Below are 20447 nucleotides of genomic sequence, written 5' to 3' on the forward strand. Positions count from 1 at the left end.
ACATTAATGTTGCGACTGATTGCCTACTAATTGGGTAGTCGGAAAATAAATGTTTTTTTGTAATGTATTTTTGGTTATAAAGCTGGCCTAATTTATAATAGACCGGTAAATTTAATTTAAAAGCTTACAAAATAGGTTGGTCGAATGGAATGTTACTTATTTAATAAGAGAGATGTGGTAGATGCATACAATCTATATATTGAGAGATGTGGGAGATGCATAAAATCCTAAACAGTGAAAACACAATTTGATATCGGTTTAACATAAGGTTGTTACTTATCGAGTCAAATATTATAAGTGTCGATTATATACGTACATATATGGATCATACTAACGAATATATAGCCTACATATTATAAGAATTCCTTTAAAAGTTAAAATGAAATAAAATTCAAGCATCTACTTAAATGCCATGCAATGCAAAAAGAAGTTCCACTCACTTATGAATAAAGGATGACGAATTTAAAGTCCACAGTAAGTACAAAAGGAGCTTGTGAATTATTGTGATTCTTTGGTGGGTCTACATGCAAATATATAGATGCTATGCGTTATGTTGAAGCAGCTCTTAAGTTATTGTTTGATGCTCTTCCATAACTTTTTTTCTGACGAAATTCCATTGTGTTCTTGCCTAAAATGATTTCAGATCGGAGAAGCAAAAGAGGAAATAACCCAAAGTCTTTTAAGGATATTTGTTAAATACATAGAAGGATAATATAGGCAATTTTATCTATGATAAATACTGGGTATGTTTAGAAGTTATAGGAATTGTTGCTACACCTCTTCATCAAGAAAGCATGACTAAAGTCTCGTTTGAGTAGGATTATCAGATAATATTGCATCCTTAATCTTGGTTCTGGATTTAGAGGCCATGTCAAGTCCCTCTTGAGGCGCTGCATCAATCAGAAGCTGGACAACTTCGTTCATGGAGGGGCGGATTGTGGGAGTTCTGCTCGTACAACGGATAGCCACACGCAAGGCATTGATCATGTCGGCTTTTGATGATTCCGATAATCTCTTGTCTAGTGTCTCAATCAATCCTTCTTTTGTGTCAATCTTTGTTGACACCCAATTCACTATGTTCTTGTTCTCTCCGAAACACGAGTCTACAGGTTTCTTCCCCGTTATAAGCTCCATTAGCATCACCCCGAAACTGTACACGTCGCATTTGGTCGTTGCTTTGGAGGAGTACGCATATTCTGCCATTAGCAAATGCATATCGTCAAAAAGCTGAAGAAAAACTTGTACTAAAAAAAAAACACGATCACTTGAATTTTAAGGAACTGTTGAAAAGAGATGCAACTGAAAATAGCTTTCTTCAAACACATTTTTCACACCACTAACATCACCAAAAATGTATTTCAAGTATCAAACATCGTTTATATTAGTTATAAACAAGAGAATATTTTCTAGTAGTTTTTTTTTTTAATTATCATGAATCAAAAACTTCTTGTGAATAGTTTTTTCTCCAAGTTACGATAATATGCCGTGATCTAATTTTTATGTTTCCGTTATTTTCAAAAGGATTACAAAGTGTCAAGAAATAAGGTTTCTAGAGGTATTAGATATCACCTGGGGCCAAGTAACCGTAAGTGCCAGCGATAACGGTTGTGGTTGAATCTTTTCCTCTAGCCTGCAACACCTTTGCAATGCCAAAGTCTGCGACTTTAGGCTGATAGTTTACATCTAATAAGATGTTTGTGGATTTGATGTCGCGATGAATGATTGGCGGCGAGAGGTCATGGTGAAGATAAGCCAATCCCTGAGCGACACCAACTGCGATCATATGACGAGTAGACCATTCTAGATGAACAAAGCCTTTGTGAAGAGCGTCCCATAAGTTACCATTTGGCATGTACTCATACACCAAAAGACTACAATCCAAACTTGAGAAATAGCTGAAGAGCTTGACGATGTTCTTATGGCGAATGCTCCCGAGCGTCTCAACTTCGGTTTTCAACTCCTTGTTCAAATGCAATGTGTCTTCTGAAGCTGAGTCTTTGCTGCTTTGGCTCCATAGTTTCTTCACCGCAACTACTTCTCCGGATTTAAGCTGTACCCTATAGACAGTACCCGAACCACCGTGACCCACGATGTTCTTGTCCACAAGAGCTTCGAGAATCTCTCTTTGGTCGAAATTTATGCGGTGGAAACTCTTGACGTCGTAGGAGAAGAAAGAAGATGCTAAGGTCTCGTCTTGTTCTATCACTGGTCTATTTTTACTCATCCGTTGTCTCAAGTAAACCATGATGCCTCCGAGGAGGAGAATGAAGACTGAGACAAGAACTGCCCAGACCGAGCTCAACTTCTTCTTACTTGGAGCCACTTGACACATTTTAAAATTCAAATCCGAGGAACCGGAGTTAGGTGGAACACAGAGATTAGGGTTATCTGAAAAGCTTTCCACAAGACCTCCTCTTATCAGCGAGGCAGGGATGGGACCAGATAGTTGGTTGCTCGAAAAATTGATTGAGGTTGGGAGCAACTCGGAAAGGTCTTCAGGGATTCTTCCAGTGAGATGATTACTTGAGAGATCAAGGACGTTGAGTGATTTCAGATTCGAGAACGACTCAGGGATTGAAGAATCAAGGTGGTTTCCTTGCAGAACAAGCAAGTTTAGTCGTCGGAGTCTTCCAATCTCTGAAGGTATTGGACCAGTCAGTTGATTGTTGCTGAGATCAAGCTTCACAAGATTTGTGGCATGGGATATTTCGGAAGGTATAACACCGGAGATTTTATTACCCTGCATAAACAGCTCTGACAAATTCCAAGCGTTTCCGATGGAATTAGGTATTGGACCCGATAAGAAGTTGTAAGCCAAGTCGATGATGGAGACATGAGGTAGAGACGTGACTCCTTGGGGTATAGTTCCCACGAGGCGGTTGCTCGCAACACGGAACCGGATAAGAGTCTTGCACCTCCCATAAGTCGCAGGGATCGAGCCAGAGAACCGGTTTTGTAGTACAAGAAAGTACAAAAGCTTACCGGATTTGCAAACTTGGCTCGGAAGTGGACCAGAGAGGCGATTTTCCGAAACATCAAGAGCGATCATAGGCGAGGAAGACCCGAGATTTGGCGGGAGCTCACCGGTCAAGTAGTTGTCGTAGAGAGACAAGATCTTTAAGGTTCTTGAGTTACCAAGCGACTTGGGAATCTCACCGGTTAAGCTGTTGTTGTAAAGCTGAAGCACTCGGAGTTTTGGAAGACTGCATATTGATTCCGGTATTCTTCCGGTTAACTTGCTGACGGAAATATCCAAGTCCGTGAGATTTTTGAGATTACCGATTTCGTCAGGTATACTGCCGGTTAAGTGATAGTTATAGTACAACTCAAGCTGCCTCAGGTTGGAAAGATTCCCGATTTCTTTTGGAATCTCGCCGGAGAGGAAATTTCCACTTAGTTCGAGATCAACAAGGGAAGTCATATCCCCAATGGATCTTGGGATGTTACCGTGGAGCATACACGTCATCAGGAGCATGTGTGTGAGCTTCGTGAGTTTGGACACATAATACGGTAGAGTCCAGAGATCGAACTCAGGGTTCTCGTTGAAATTGAGATACTGTAAATCGGTGAGATTGAATATCGAGAGTGGGAAGCTACCGGTGAAGTGGTTCCAAGACATGTCGATGACTCTCAGAGATTTCATCGGTGAGAAATCAGGGAGTGTGGCTGTGAGATAGAGAGAGCTCATGTTCAGCTCCTGAAGAAGAGAACAGTCAGGGATGTCGTTGAGGAAGCTGCTGCTTCTATTCAGATGGTTGCGAGAGAGACGAAGAACACGAAGGTTTGGGAGGAAAGAGCAAATCCCATCAGGAAAAATCCCGGAGAGTGACAAACCGGAAAGATCAAGATCGGTGACAAGTCCTTGACCGTCGCACCTTACGCCCGTGAAGTTACAGTAGTAAGAAGTCACGGCGTCAGAAAGATTCCAAGAGGACAAAGCATCGCTGGAAAGAGAGTTTTTCATAAGCTTGAAGAATTGTGATTGTTGGTTGGAAGTCATCAAGCCCCATGATTGGTTGCTGTTGAAGCAAAATATGAGAAGAACAAAAACTGGGAAAAATCTGAAAAGCATTTCAGGAAAAGCTCTAAAGTAAGCAGCAGGAGCAAACTTAGGACGCAAGAAAGAGAGAACTTTTGGGTCTGGGAGGATAAATGAGGGGAAATAAAAAGAGCTTACGAGTTGAAGGACTGAAATTAATGCGACCTTATAAAAACGAAAGACGGGTTCAAGTTTTTCTGTATACGATCAGAATCAGATAGATGGATTTTACGAAAAAGATAGATTTTTAAATAAATATAATTGAAGAAAGGGAGAATAGATATGTTTCCTTTAGATAAAGAAGCTTTATGATTATACCCACTAACTTATTATGGAGAATAATGTAGAGGTGTATGTAGCCAACTTTATACCTCCGAAGCTTTACTTTAATTTCTTGTTTTTATCACAAAAGAAGAGTTGAAATATCACTGAATCTGATACTAAAGAGTGCACGATCACCTGTCCAAGAACCTCGCTCTTGTCTCGACATATTTTTTTTTGCTTGAGTTTTTTTCTTCTCGGATAGACATCGCTCACAGCCTTCCATGAGCGATTGCTATAATATATTCAGTGTTAAAAAACACTAAATTAGTAAATTGTAAACGTGGAAGCACCGTAGCCTATTGGTTAAGGTTTAAAGGCTTCTACACCCAGGTCTGGGGTTCGAATCCCAGACTATGCAATTTATTGCAGATTACAGGAAATCCAGGTTTCAAGTCCCGGAGAAAGCGGTTTATTAAACAATTATGCCAGACTACAGAGGAAAGACTTGCAAGGGATCTTCAACATGGTGCAAGTAAATCTGGTCAGGCGTGGATCTTCATAGGACGGCTCAGGTGATGCAGTTAGGCGTAGGTCTTCATAAGGCAGGTAGTATTGTCGGTTGTCGAATCGTCTATGTAATCTTTCCTATATCATAATTGTAAGATCGTAATAAATCAGCGTTAAAAAAAAAGTAAATTGTAAACGAAAGGGACTCAGTGCTAGGGGTGGGTACGAGGCAAGTACTTGCCAATTCTTGGTTACTTGCAATTTGACTTGTTTTGTCCGAGTAATATTTTTTACGACTTTATACTTGATTTGCTTGAAACAAGTACTTGTTTTATCAAGTATTTGGAAAAAAATTGATACTTGCAAGTAATTTGCCTTGCCTTGTTACTTGCTAAACCAAGTAATTGTCTCTTGGTTACATACAAAAAAAAACACATATTCTAAATTTTTAATTTCCAAAAGTCACACAAATTTTTAAATAAATAGATAAATGAAAATAAGCGTTCAAAATATTGAAAGATCATATGAAACTCAATGTTCCTCTATTTTGTTCCTCCATTTTATTTCGATGTTCCAAAAAATTTTGCAAGTAACAAGTATTATTTAGCAAGTAACAAGTATTTTATAGAACGAGTAATAAGTAACGAGTAACGAGGCAAGTACCAAAAAATAAAACGATATTTGATACTTGCCTTGTCCTTGCAAGTAGTAAATTTTTTTGACTTATTACTTGTCTTGCTAACGGCAAGTACTCGGTTTTTCAAGGCGAATACGGGTCAAGTCACGAGTATAAGGCGAGTATCGAGTAATGATCCCAGCCCTACTCAGTGCCTACTAAAACTCTTAATCAAAATTTTAAAAGTTCTATAATATCGTTGACACCATTAACCGCCATAACCATCTTATTGAAAAACGTTTCAGCTACCGATTTTAGACCGGCAATCTCCTCTTCCAAATCTTCCTTCTCCCGCCTTAACATGGCGCCTCCATAACCGCCATGATTTCAGTGTTATAATGAGTTTTGATCATCTGCTTGAGATCACGAATCTCCTTCACTTTGGCAAGACACTTGTCTTTCTTTTCCAACAACTAACAGTTCAACACATCCATTTCTTCATGGCCGGCAGCCTGGAACTCAACACTCATCCACTCTCTAAAGTAATAGAGCTGATACATGACCTACAACAAGAAGACAAAGGCTTAGACAGAACATTCGAACTACCAAAAGAATGGTGATGTTTTACAATTACCCTGAAAAGAACACAATGGTATACTAAGAGGATTTCTAGTTTGGGATATTTCTTTTCAAGTTTCTTGTCTCAGTGGTATAAGAGCATATCAATCTTTTAGGACCGAGCTATGGACACCAGAAAAACCACCATGATAAACGAGATGAACAAACAAATCGAGGATCTATATCCATCACAAACACAGCAAACCAAAGGAATTCAAAAAGAATTAGGAGGAGAAATCGATGAGCTTAAAGCAATGATGGAAAAATATTTTACTAATACACCACCACCTGCCATGCAACATGAAGGATCTTCCGGTCTACCATCTGCAGAAAAATCTAATGAACTAGACCCACTAGATCGCGCCCTCAGAAGCAGAGTACAGAAAAAATAAGTCAGATAAATCTCGATTGAACCCTAACTACCTCTCCATAACACTTTTGTCATGGCTAACAAAGATTGGATTTCCGATGTTTGATGGCTAAGTACTTCGAGAATGGATTTACCGTTGCGAACAGTTCTTCTCTACTGATAGTACTCCACCATAATTGAAGGTTCGTCTCGCCTTTCTTCATATGATAGGAAAAGCTCTTCAATGGCATCACGCCTACATTGAAAATCGCTACAACATATTCCCGCTATGGCAAGAATATGTCACCGCCATATCTGAATGCTTCAGCGAGCTTTGTGACGAACCTCTCTCGGATTTAATGTCTGAAACAAGCTAACGATTCCATTGACATCTATATGCAAAAGTTCGATCGCGCTATCACAAGGATTACACTTCCTCTGGAACACGCGCTAAGCATCTTCTTAACCAACATGAACCAACACCTCACCCTCCATGTTCGACAATTCAACGTGACTACTGTCCCTACAGCAGCACGAATTGCTAAACTTCACGAGCTCTGTCTTCATCATACTCCAACAAAGCCATTGCTCTTCTTTCAACCCCTACTAGGAGCAAAATTCATCGCCTCCATACAAAACTCAACACACTACAAACACACCAGCAACACCTAACACAAAACTCCTCCTCCCAAGTACAAATAAAAAATGCCTCACATCCAAAGAGATGCAGGAACGAAAACGTAAGGGTTTATGTAAGTTTTGCGAAGAACCATTCACGCCTTGTCATTAGCTTAAGCACCGGCGTTCTGAGTTCTTGTTTATGGAAGCTGATCAGATAGAATTTGATGAAGAAGTCACGCTATAAGAACAAATACGAGAAACAACCATCAGCGATCAAGATGTCAAGGTCCCTACTATCTCTATATACACGTTAAATGGTTTCCCGTTCGTCTAATGGGTTAACGGAAAGCGGAAACTGCACATATTAATCTACCCTTGCAACACATATAACTTTCTCGATCTTCAAATCGCTAAAAGATTGGGTTGGTATCTGACGTCAATCAAACCAGTGTCAGTTGTTGTAGAAAGTGGTGTCTTGATAACCCAGTATATATGCAGTAATTTCACATGAAAGATGCATGTTTATGAGTTCAAAACCGAAATAAGAACACTACCATTGGGATGTAGTGATCTAGTACTGGGTGTACTGCGAATGTAGTTCAAATTTCAGAGTCTGAAACATGTCTTCAGGGGAAGAACTCCGAACAGCTCCAAAAACATCGCCGGAAGTATTTTAAATAAGCAACTCTTTCAAGAACTGCAAATTGTACTGCTTCACTCACATGAGATTGACAATACCATCATACCTCAATAACCACCACTGGTTCACATACCCTATTTCCTGCAAAAATTCTTCACCAGCTATCGACCAAACACTGAAAAAACAGAAGTTGAACCCAAACCTGCCACACTCAACTCCAATGCTGCTTCATTGACTTGATAACTTGGTAACTAGCAAAGTACCTGAGCTGATTCATGAAAAGAAGATGGTACTCTCAGCAAGCAACATGGAACTTTTATCAAGATTTCATTGCCAAGTTTCCGTATTTCCAGATTTCTATACTTAATATTCTCTTTGATTTTACTATATATTGTAGCCTTACAACAAGCTTTATTCTCAATCAATAAACCTATTTACCTCAATCTTACTGATCTATCAATAACCTAGGAAAGAGCGACGCTTACGAACTCAGACTTTCGAAGTGATCCTTCTATTTTATGATCATCTTCTAGGTCTTTGTTTACCCATTTTTCGAATCCATAATAGAATTTCTGGTTTTGGATCTATCCTATCAAACTTCCGGTCTCTTATTGACAATTCCTTACCCAGTTAAAAAATCCAAATATATTTGTCCTTCCGATTAGTTCCATCCTCGATTTATCTTTGTTCAATTAGTGAAAACGACTTTTTAAACTATCAACAGAAAAAGAAATCAGTTTTGATAAACCCTTAGTAGATCTTAGCTTTTATACCATATGTTAAGTTACATCGAACTGACTCGATGTTATTCATTCACAACGTCTTTTTTCTTTATTGGAACCTAATGCATCATTAGGAAATGAAATACTTTTCTGAGTGACAATTGTTCTCTTCCCATGACACTCTTGGTAGTTTATCCCCTATATTTCTCGTTACAAACTTCAGGCATACCAACCCTCAAAAATTACAAGGAGAACGCTTAACGCACACTCCCAATAATAACACTGTTTAAGACGTTCGTTCGATTGTTTTTCAAATAATACAAGGTGGTATCATACATATACAGAGTAAAACGTAGATATATGTCATATCTCACAATAACAAAAGCACAACCCAAAAAAAAACTCTTGGTAAGCTAACCACAGAAATTTTATATCCAGCAAAAGGCAAATGAAATCCTTAGTAGTTGATTATGGTTGAATTGTGTGTTTAGCGGGCACCACATTAATCTTCAGGTCTAGTAACATATCACACAGGTTTTAGGTTTCTCAAGGTCTCCATGGTGCTGGTGGAGGCGGGGGAGTAGGGAACAATGGAGGAACCGCTGAGAATATAGTGTTTTTGTCTATAGTACCAGATGCCTCCTCTTCACCCGACAATGCTACGAGAGCTGCGACCAGACCAGCATTTCCTGCAAGAGTCGGTTCAGTGTAGTTGTAGTTAGTCCGTACATCGCGGAAACCATCGCGCTTGTCAGGACCAGCAACCATGGCTCCTTCAATCGTGTTTGGGTTCGGTTTCTTGCTGTCTCTCCATTTCCATCCTCCTTTGCAGTTGTATTTCACTTTGTTTTTGGGAATCGAAGCTCCTCTGTGATGCACGTGTTTCGGGTATTTTGGGCCAAAACCCACGAGATAGCTCATTTTGCGAGGGTTTTTACCGAGTATGTAGTCAATCTGCAGTAACACAGGTAGGCTGAGTTAAGCTCAAATTTGATTTTTACCACGAAAAATAAATCATCAAATCTAAGATCTGCATTGATGACTGCACATCAACTATGTGTCTACGATTTCCTTTACGATCAAATCTAAAATCTTAGTACTCGAAAGTAATTATGTAAACCAATGTGTCAACAACTCGACAAAAGCAGTGTTGATAATAGTTTTTCAAATGATAAACATGATATTTCCCATTACTAGTGTATCAGAGAATTACATTTGTATAAAGAGAGAGAGAGACGCAATACCTGAGATCTCGAAAAATCTCGTAGGACACTGGTTGAATAGAAATTAGGTCCACAGTACCATCCAGGAGTATCAGCAGCATCCAGATAATCGCTGTACAACGTAGCTAAGAAAGCTGCATTTGCAGCATACTGGAGGGGCTGTGGATCTCCATGATTCAACTCTATCAAACCTCCTGCACATATAACCAGAAAATTTACATTTGTTTAATATCCAGATCAAGAACTGGCTCAACATTCAAAGCTGCCTTAAAGCCAAAGACTAGCATATATATATATATATATATAACTCACCCCTGGTTCTGTTAAATTTGTTGAAATACGGCAAGTATGAGCACATGACTATGCTTGTCTGATTATGGAATGTCCTTAGAATTTCTTCATATGGGTATCCAGGACTCAAAAACAACCTTAACCGGCTGAGCAGCAACTGAAAAGCACAGGGGGTTTACAAGCGTTAAAGAGGAGATCAACAACATAACGGAAACATAAACACAATAAGTTGATTTGTGGGCTGACCTGAGCACCAGCAAGCTTGTTGTCCCAGCTAAATACACCATAGTAAGGCCCACCCCAGAAGGCACCCGCATGCTTAGCCATAGTTGGCTTTGTGATTAGATCGAGATAAGTTACGTTTCCTGTGGCATAGTATAACCAAGCACCACCCCAAATAAACTCATCCCAATACATGCTCGAATTGTAAAACTTGGCTGACTCCGCAGTGCCTGCACTGTATCTGCCTCTCCGAGTTCTTCCAAACTGATACACAGTCTTAGCACCATGTACGAGCTTCTTAGAATACTCTCTGTTGTCTTTGAACACAATGGATGCTGAAGCGAGAGCAGCTGCCATCTCTGCAGCGAGATCCGAACATCCACCATTACAGGTAGTCACAGGCCTTTTGTAGTCCATGTCTTCAGGTCGCATCCAGCAGTAATGGTCATTAGGATCCGTACTTCCGTCGTCAGTGTTTCCAGCTCCGACCTTAGAGTTTAAATGAGGAAACAACTCAAAAGAAAGCTAAAGATATTAATTATCCCTAGCCTAGGAAAGGAAAGGAAAGCAAGTTTTACCTGTGAAACAAGATCATCGATGGAATCAGCAGTACTGTTAAAGGTCTTGAGAAAGTAATCAGTTCCCCATTTAATGAGCTCCCTAACATGGGCAAGCTCTCCTGCAGCTTCGTATTTAGCACTGTATTCAATCACACTCCAGCTCAACATGGTCATAGCATAAGCCATGGGGAAATTGAACTTGATAGTATCTCCAGCATCGTAATAGCCTCCAACCAAATCTTTATAGAAGCTTCCTGAATCACCTTTCCCATCTTGAAGACCAGAACTACCTCTCCATGACACGTTATTGTGCCTCGGCAACTTTCCAGCTGCAGATTGAAAAAATAATAATTAATCATTTCCTTAAGATTTTTACACAATACTAGGACTTACATTTCTGAGCATTGAAAAACTTGAGGGCTTTGTGAAGAGCGATTGTGTAATTATCTGGCGCTGGATTCTTGTGGTGGTGACGCGGCACAGTTTTGACGATCAAGGTGATGAATCCGGCGAGTAAAGCGGCGGCGACAACTATACCGACGGTCCAGACGAAGATCTTGCGGCTGACGATTATACAGCCGAGATCGACGTACTTCTTCTTCTTCTGCTCAGTCGGACCAAGAAGCCAGCTCTGCTGCGTTTCGTCGAGTGGCCGAGACAGAGCCGCGCGGTCGACATCATTCAGATTCCGGCTACGATCGTCGTCGGTGGCGGAATCCGTGGCGTTGATCTCCAGTGGACCTCCCCAGGGATCTCGGCCGTACATGGTTTAGAAGGGAAGAGGAAGATCAGATCTAAGAGTGTGAATGAGGTTTGGTTTTGTACTGTGAGAGGAGGAGGAGGAGGAGGAAATGTGAGCTAAGCTAGTCAATAATAATGGACTAATTTGCTTTGTGGTTTCGATTCCTTTTTTCACTTCCATTATTATTTTATTATTATTTTGGCTGTCGGTTTATATCTTCATCATGTTACGTTACAGCTGCACTGAACCATGATTGAGCTTTCTTGCCAACTCGTATAATTTGGTAATTAAATTAAATTTGTGAAAGATAACTTGATGACAGGGAAAAGCAAAATTTGAGTGTTAATGACAACCAAAGCATATTCTATGTAATTTATCAGAAAACTACATTTCTCATTTATGATTCTCAACTATAGTTTCCGTTTAATTAATTACATATACATATATAAGTTAAATACGAGATGGTGAAATCATCAAAACTCAAAGGCTTTCAAATAATAATCCACAATATGTTGTTGTTCTTTTATGATTCCCTGTTTTAAATATGTCACTGAGTGCAGTAATCACATTTGGCAAATATTATGTAGTTAATACTATTTGTTCCGCCATTGAACAAAAATGAATACACATATTTTATTCACCGTTTTAAGAAATATATTTAAGTGTAAGATACTTTGTTTACTAACAAAGCAATTGGCTAAATGTTGGGTGAACGACAAAGACATATCCCCTAACTCTATACACTGTCGGTGGGATGTATCAGCATATTTATTTAATAGTAGTATTTATTTTATCTCAGAGAATTGTGGTGTTTACCAAGTCATCATTTTGGTGGCCGTTTTTTTTTATTTCATATTTAATTTTCCTTCCAATACAACGTAACACCCCACCACACTATAGCAACTCTAATCGAACATTATAACATTAAATCTGTTATAATCTATTACACCAAATTATTGTTTATCACATCAAATATTTAATAAATAAATTTTCTTATTTTTTATTTAATAATAAAGTTCAGCTATTATGATAAACTAGTTCAAATGTGTAATTAAATATAAATATATTATATTATTTATATTTAAAAATTAATTTTCACATAGTGAAAATATTTATTATTTTATGTTCAAGTAAGAAATCACTCAATGACTATTATCATTTATTTTATATTATAAATAAAAAAACTTATAATAAGTAGTTCAAATCTCTCATTCATACAATTATAATAGCTAAATAAAGTATTATGTAGAAAAAAATATTAGACAAACGATCAAATCTCTCGTTCTTCGAACAAACTCAAAAGAAGGTGATTGGAATCTTGTCATGATATTTCATTAAAAAAAAAATTTATGAAGAAATATCAAGACTAAATTATTTAATCTGAATGAAATAATATATATATATATATATAGTGCTTACAATATTAAAAATCACTTCTATATTTCATTAAAATATTTTTATGAAGAAATATCAAGACTAGATTATTTATTCTGAATGAAATAATATATCTGGTACTTCCAATATTAAAAATCACTTCGATTTGAAGAAGTGTATTTCTGAGATTTTCAGGATCAAATAACATATTAGAAACCACATATTTAAAAAATAATTTGTATAAATAAAAGTATATACATTAGAATAAACACATAAATCAAAACCAATACCTTTTCTTAATTTACAATCATGTTTTTCATAATAAATCAAAAAATCATTTTATTTACTTTATATGGTATATAATTAAACTTTAGTTATATTTACATATATATACATAGTATGTTTTAATATAAATATATATCATTGACACTTCCTACTCATATGAGTTTATTAACATTTGTATATTTGATGTAACAAAATTTGAACCGTTAATCACAAAACTTTTAATATGAGATTTTTCAATAGAAATTTTGAAATTAATATATTAATATATTTTATTTATTTTATATTTTAATTTAAATGATATTAATATATATGTATATATATAATATGAATATCTATTAATGAGACTTCATATTCATACACTTTATGATCATTTGTATCTTGCTTAAACAAAAAAAAAATTAAATCATTGATCACAAAATTTTCTATGTGGAACTTTTACAATTTTTCGTAATTTATAGTCGTTTTAAAAAATTCAAAATATAGTATATAAGAAAATATATAATTTTTATTATATGCTTAATGTGATTGTTTAATTTCTTTGAATAATATAAAATTAAACAAAAAATGATACAAAAATTGTTATCAAATATGTATTATTCATTATTATTAATTGTCATATATATGTTAATCATATTAGGTAATTCTGTAGTTTTTATTTAAGGAAATAAATAATAATTTTTGTACATTACTAATTAATTTGATATTTAGTTTAATAAAAAGTATAATATATATTTATATGGATCAATTTATTTTTCTAAGGATTCTAAGAATCATCCTAATGATAACACGTGGCTACGAAAACATGTTATAATGCGTCAGGATTAATATATAGGGGGTGTGTTGGGAATTAATATGAGTGAGTCAATGTTCTATGATTTATCATCATCAATTGTGAGTGCATATCCAACAGACCCTCAAACCCAAATTTTGAGGATTTTTTGTTCTCCAAACAATCCTCAAACCCAAGACAATGTCTTCCTAAAAGGTCAAAACACATTAAACTTGAAGTTCAACTTTTGGGGTCGTCCGAACTGTATTTACTTTTCATTACGTTTTAAATAATAAATCATATATAAATACATAATCCTTCTTTTCGCTTTATAAATATATTTTGATCAAATATTCGAATAAAGTTATGTATATATGCTATTACTGATATGTAAATACATAAATATGTTAAAAATAATTAAATTATCAATATTAAATTTTATGTATATGTAAATTAACAATTCCGTCACTATCTTCTCTAATAAATGTGTTGATAATAAATGAATTGCTTCAATTGTGTAACATAATCCTTCTTGGTATTGAAGTTCCCTTCGCTGGTTGTGTCAAGTGTGGTCTGGTTATTTAGGTTAAGACCTCTGTTGAATATGTTGATTAGTTAAAGTTCAGAGTGACCATGGTGACGGAATTCAAGCTGGTAATTTTTAAACCTCTCCCAAGCATTTTTAAAAGGTTCTCGGAGACCTTGAGAAAATGTAGAATTTTGTTTCTCGCCTCCCACTATCTTGCTTCATCGAAAAAGTTGTTAATGAAAGCGCTTCTTATATCTCTCTAGCAAGTCAAGGATTCAGTTGGTAACTGATTCAGCCACCTTCTGGCGTCTCCTTTGAGACAGAATGAGAAGAGCTTGCAGCGATTGTAATCGTCACACACCATGTCTTCTAGCTTATCTATGTGATCATGTGGGTGTTCTGCAGGAAATCCATGGAAAGGATTCTAACGTACCGGAACAAGGAAATCGAGATTATGCTCAGAACTTCTTGTGTTGTTCTCTAGTATTCTGATCGCAGACCTATTGGAATAGGCTGTATCAGGACTTAAGTAGTCTTGCAATGTAAATTTGTGTTCCTTCTCATTATTTAAAATTGTGTTAATTTTATCAAGGATTGCAGTCATTTTTTTATTAATGAGTTAGTTTGTTGCGTTCATGTTCAACCTTCTGGGTCTCCTAGGATTAATTTCTCAGTATTTAAATTCATAAGTGTATACTTACCTGCTTCCGGCCGATTGGTGTCGAGCGCATCCATAAGCATAATATCGCTCGATTCATACGGCATAGTATCACTCGACTCCGCTGTCATAGCGTCGACACTCGTTGTCTTATTCTTCTTCAAAAGTACCTGTGTTAGCAGGAAAAGAAGAAAAAAATATTAGTAAGCAAAAAAATAAAAATCTAGACTATATTCTAAACTAAATCTAATGGTAATAAGAAAGAGTTCTGACAATGGTGCCAAATTTTATATGCTCAAATTAACCCTTGAAAAACTTAATCTCACAAATAAGAGGTTCAGTTGTAGTACTTAGGGATTGAATCCACATAGATTCATACATTAGAGGGAATAGAAAGCGGGTTCGCGGGAGCAGAAGCGTTTGGAAGCATGTAAGCGATTTTTTAAAAATATCTAGGAAGCGGGTACGTGTTGGAAGCATATACACACATATTATTGTATATTAAATATATTATTATATTAAAATAGATATTTTAATAGTAAAAATCAAGTACACAATTCAAAAAAAATATGTATTAAATATAAAAAGTATAGCACTCTCTATTTACGTTATATGTACATATATATATGTATATATATTAATAATTAAAAACAGAATAGAGCACCTCAGTTAATCAATACAAACAATATCAAACAAATAATTGGATTAATATTCAGAAAACAGAACATGATGAAATTACCTTTGCTTTCAAGTTAAATATTAAGACTTTTTGTTCTCATCTATTTTTCTTATTTCTTTATAAATTTAAGTTTTACTTGTTATGTTTATACAAAAAAAAAATGTTATGTTTATAAAGTGGAGGGACCACCCTAACGCAGCTGATGTTTATAATATCATATTTTTCAAGCACCATCTTCTCTAATTATCCATTGTGTTTATGATACGACCACCATAACGCTTCCGATCTAAGCCATCAACTCTTCCACTTTAGATTCGTGAGCTTCTGTCACCCTTCCAACCACATTAATCTTGGAATCACGATTCCAAGTCGATTTTATGCGATTCCGAGTGCTTTCGCTTTTGACTCCGTTTTCAGAGTGAGAAGTGCGCAACCACTGACAATTCCATGCTTCCTAGATAGATTCTAAGATTACACAATTCCCTATATATTATTTGAGGATCTTTTAAAAAGTTGTAAGCTCAATTTTGTATTATTTACAATATAGACTTGATTACGTGTCAGCACCTAACATCTTGTCATTGCTTACTTAACAGTTTTCTAATGAATTTGGATAAACTTTAGACTAACAGTTAATTCTCTAGAGAAAGTAAATAATTTTACATAAAAGTGGTTTGATTAACATTTGCATAAGAAATGCTTTCTAGGTGTTGCATTTAGATAGTACACTTTTGTTTCACCAAGATTCATTTGACCTCACAGCTATAATAATAATGATATGTTTATAATAATAAATTTTATCTTATATGTATTATTATAGATTGTATAAGATAAAAACAAACACATATAATTTATTGGATTAATCGACACATAAAATGAATTTATCTTATACGTGTTATAAAACGTTATATTTCCAAATTTTATTTTGCACATATTATACATATGGTTTTATTATGTGTAATTTTTTAAGTTTATTTGTTGTTCACCACACTACAAATTTTTTTATTGGTTCTTTTTATTAATTGTAATCATATAAGTTCCTTATGTTCTTTTAATATATCTATATATAATAGCAAACATGTTTTTGTTCTCCTACAACTTCATCTTTTTTTGAATAAGAAAAAAAAATCTGATCCAATGGTCAGAATTCACTTTATTTTGTGATCTAATGGACATAAAACACTCTTGATATGAATGATGATGTCATCAATGTTTTTTGGTAACTCTTCTTTTAATAGTCATCTATTTTAAACAACACAACTTTTTTAAGAGCCACAATCATATTTTTTCATTATTAAAATACTCTTGCTTTAAACAGTTATTTATTTGAAATGACACATCTCTTTAATAGTAAGAGACATACATTTTCATAATTCATGTATTTTTTTGAAAAAAATGGAAAAGTTACAATCTGACGGTCATAATTGTTTTTTTATCTAATGGTCCTAAAATTTTCTTTTGTTTAAATAACTTATGTTTTGTTAAAACTCTTATCTCAAAAGACTCCTTCTCAAACAACACCTACGTTTTAAGAAAACCAAAGATGTACCTTTTCAGAATGTTATATATTGAACTTTTTACAGCAACAAATTTTAAAGAAAATTTACTTGGTTCTTAAGCATTCATTGTCTAACTCAATTCTATATTTTTAGTCTCCAATAAGGTATGATTGTGGTATTCTAAATTCTATTTAAAAACGTTAGCATAAAGTTGCATAAACTATTCTAGAAGCAATAGTTTGAAACAATTTCTTTCTAACAAAGTTAACACCCAAATCCTAATTGTCAGAACATAGAACATAGCCTCCCTTTCCATTGTTCTGTTTTGCATTTTAATCAATTTCTAACAATTTTAACACCCAAACCCTAATAGTCAGAACGTAGCCTCCCTTTCCATTCTTCTGTTTTGTTTTTTAATCAATAGGGTGGGACTTTTTACTGGTTTTGATGTCTGTAAGAAGTAGAGAAAGTGTGAAGAAGAGATTTCTAGAACCCTTAGCCGGTAAAAAATATGGCACCTCTGGTTGTTGTCACACACTATAACACTCAAACCACTGAACCACTATTTTCCCTCCTTCTCTAAGATTCAACGGTTTCGACAGCGTAAGATCCTCACCATCTGTTTTGTCATGGAATAACAGATACAGAGCTGTCCTATGGATGACATACCGGAAAGCAAGAGCCCTCCCGACATATTGACGACGTCACGGCTTCTCAATTTTCGGTCCATTATGGAGTCTTTATTCGGCTGATTCCCTTGGTTGTGGTGACTGATGACAATAATGATGGTGCTTCCCTCAATGGCATGAAAGCGAAGTTGAATAATGTGAAGGAGTTAGTGTTGATCACAAACAATTGCAACTGTTAATTAAGTTATGTTTTGCTCGGTGAGAAATATTGCGACTCTGGTGGTGTTATTCCACGTCTCCATCTATTGGATCCATCAATTGCTTTGTCATGGCTCTGCGCTGGTTTCTCCGGTAGTGGTTTTGGTCACATTAGATGAAGGGATAGGGATAAACTCATTAAGATAACAGTTGGAACTTACACCCTTTGATGATTGAATAATGGTGTCTGGTGTTTTGATTAAATGTAAATAAATAAAAATAAGGTCACACGGTTAGATTAAGGTGAAAAGGTCACACAATTAGATTATATATATTAAAATAAACCAAACAAAAAAATGAAAATAGTGTTTTTAAAACTTTGTGTCTATTCGTCTCCATCATTTTTGTATATTTGCATACATGAATTGCATAAATCTACGAAGTTACATATCTCAGTGGCTTATTTTAAGCTATTATAACTTGTTCAACAAAACATGAAAGACACCTATTTAAAATTATTACCAATTTACCACTGTAAATAATTATTTATTATTATTATTTGTGATAAATATCTTAAGATAAACTATATTAATGTTCATATGTAATGGCACCTATTTAGAATGATGAGGCCGAATTTTAAAAAAATTCAAATTTTGTCAAACTATTGCATTTAAAATAACGAAAATTCACAATCTTAAGGCCAAAAACATGTCCTTTTACTTCAAACTACTTTTGCCAGTGAAATATTCACAACAATTTCCACAAAACTATAACAATTAATATATTTCAAAAATGAAGGGTCACGACTGAAAAAAACAACACAACTTTCCATAACTAACAGATCAGTGGTTCATGAATTTTTGCCTCTATGAATAAAAAAGGAAGACCACTAATTTACTCACAAAAAAATAGATATGCATAGAATAAAACTCCCTTCATACAAGTTTTTTGAAAATATCAACATGAAACGTGGCAATCAGAAAATTATCGAAAGAATAATTCGACTATGGGAAGTAAGAAATCGTAAAAATGGTAATTAAATTATAAGTCTTAATTAAAAATGGTAATTTAATATATTTAAAAACTAAAATAATTTCTAACATAGGAATCAAATATTATGGGATCAATTTATACTCGTCACATTCATCAATTTTCTATGGAGATTTTGAAGGGAAATATCTATATCTTCAATGATTTTGAAGTATGGAGGGCTGGTGAACGTTATAAAATTTCAGGGCTGAATGAAAATTCCACTATAACTCCAGCATCAGAAGAGAGCGTACTAATAAACAAGAAGAAATTTAGGTTTGGTGATTATGATCAACTTATGAAAATTGCTGACAAGAATTTATCTTATGATGGTAATTAGAAATCCACACACACAAAACTTTTAATGTATAAACTGCATATTGATAGAAAAAATGTTAATTGCAGATATTATTGGCGCTATTTTTTTATTTTTTTGTCAGCAACATAAACATAATCAAGTAGACTCTGCAAACCAAACTCGTATTGAAGAAAAGATAAATATAGATGTTATTAATGTTGGACAAAGAAGAATAAACCTAGATCTACAATTAGAAGGGTTAGTTAAACATTTCAACAATGAGTAATAAAAAAATCACTTATATAAATTTAAATATTGTATAATGTTTCATATTCGAAATGGCCTTCTTTTATTAATTTTAGAATTAATTAAACCTCTTTTACATTATGTTTATTCTCCCATAACTGAATAACAAGGGAAGCAAAGTGCAAATTAATGAGACAATATGGTAGATATGTACCAAAATTAGATGAAAAATAAAGAAGCATATGGTGTAACTCTGATAATAATAAGTATTAATCCCAAAACATATTCATGTATTGTAAGAAAAAAAATCAAAATTCAGATTAATAAATAACTAAGTCTTAACAATAAAACAAAATTACTGTAAACATGAATATTATGATATCTTTACTTAAAAACAGCGTCTGCTTCCAAAACATATCAAGATGATCCTTTAAATATAATTCAACCATTTAAAACAAGGTAGTTAAATATATATATATATATATAATTCATAAAATATAGAAATTTGTGGTCAATATAGAACACCTACAATACAAGGGAAGGGCAAATGCAGTTTTAGGAAAACAAATGATAACATTGTCAAAATAACAGAAATAATAGATTTCATTGCCAAAGATTTGTTTGAGGTAGGTAAATTATTAATTTCTTATTACAAACATTTGACTTATAAAAGTCCAAAATACATAATTATATAAAAAATTAAAATCTTTGGTGCAACATATATTATCAAGACAAAGAGTTTACCATCGAAGGAAAAATTATTGAAATTAGTTCAATGAATGGATGGAATTACATATCTTTTAATCATTGTGCTAAAATACTTCAAATAATATATGGGAA

At 34.7% G+C, this 20447-nt stretch overlaps 2 protein-coding genes across 2 annotated transcripts; both read right to left on the reverse strand.

The window, feature by feature from the left end:
- Window positions 1-658: 658 nt before the first annotated feature.
- On the reverse strand, window positions 659-4571 carry LOC106430646 (receptor protein-tyrosine kinase CEPR1). Its single transcript, XM_022693105.2, has 2 exons — window positions 1570-4571; window positions 659-1196 (listed from the first exon to the last, which is right to left on the reverse strand). Exons 1-2 carry the CDS (start codon window positions 4070-4072, stop codon window positions 799-801), a joined length of 2901 nt encoding a protein of 966 aa, XP_022548826.2. The 5' UTR covers window positions 4073-4571; the 3' UTR covers window positions 659-798.
- Window positions 4572-8653: 4082 nt separating this feature from the next.
- LOC106430640 (endoglucanase 25) lies at window positions 8654-11590 on the reverse strand. Its single transcript, XM_048742718.1, has 6 exons — window positions 11066-11590; window positions 10691-11001; window positions 10137-10601; window positions 9912-10047; window positions 9621-9793; window positions 8654-9330 (listed from the first exon to the last, which is right to left on the reverse strand). The coding sequence occupies exons 1-6, from the start codon at window positions 11436-11438 to the stop codon at window positions 8923-8925; spliced, it is 1866 nt and encodes a 621-aa protein (XP_048598675.1). The 5' UTR covers window positions 11439-11590; the 3' UTR covers window positions 8654-8922.
- Between the last annotated feature and the right edge of the window lie 8857 nt (window positions 11591-20447).

The sequence above is a fragment of the Brassica napus genome, chromosome A10, assembly GCF_020379485.1.
Source record: "Brassica napus cultivar Da-Ae chromosome A10, Da-Ae, whole genome shotgun sequence".
NCBI classification, from domain to species: Eukaryota; Viridiplantae; Streptophyta; class Magnoliopsida; order Brassicales; family Brassicaceae; genus Brassica; species Brassica napus.

Bases quoted from the DNA above. Each gene is read 5' to 3' on its own strand.
- LOC106430640 (XM_048742718.1), bottom strand. From the start codon at position 11,438: ATGTACGGCCGAGATCCCTGGGGAGGTCCACTGGAGATCAACGCCACG. The intron at 9,794-9,911 runs GTGAGTTATATA...TTATATGTGCAG, and splicing joins CAAATTTAACAGAACCAGGG to GAGGTTTGATAGAGTTGAAT. The intron at 9,331-9,620 runs GTATTGCGTCTC...GTGTTACTGCAG, and splicing joins GAGATTTTTCGAGATCTCAG to ATTGACTACATACTCGGTAA.
- LOC106430646 (XM_022693105.2), bottom strand. From the start codon at position 4,072: ATGCTTTTCAGATTTTTCCCAGTTTTTGTTCTTCTCATATTTTGCTTC. The intron at 1,197-1,569 runs GTGATATCTAAT...TGCTAATGGCAG, and splicing joins TTACGGTTACTTGGCCCCAG to AATATGCGTACTCCTCCAAA.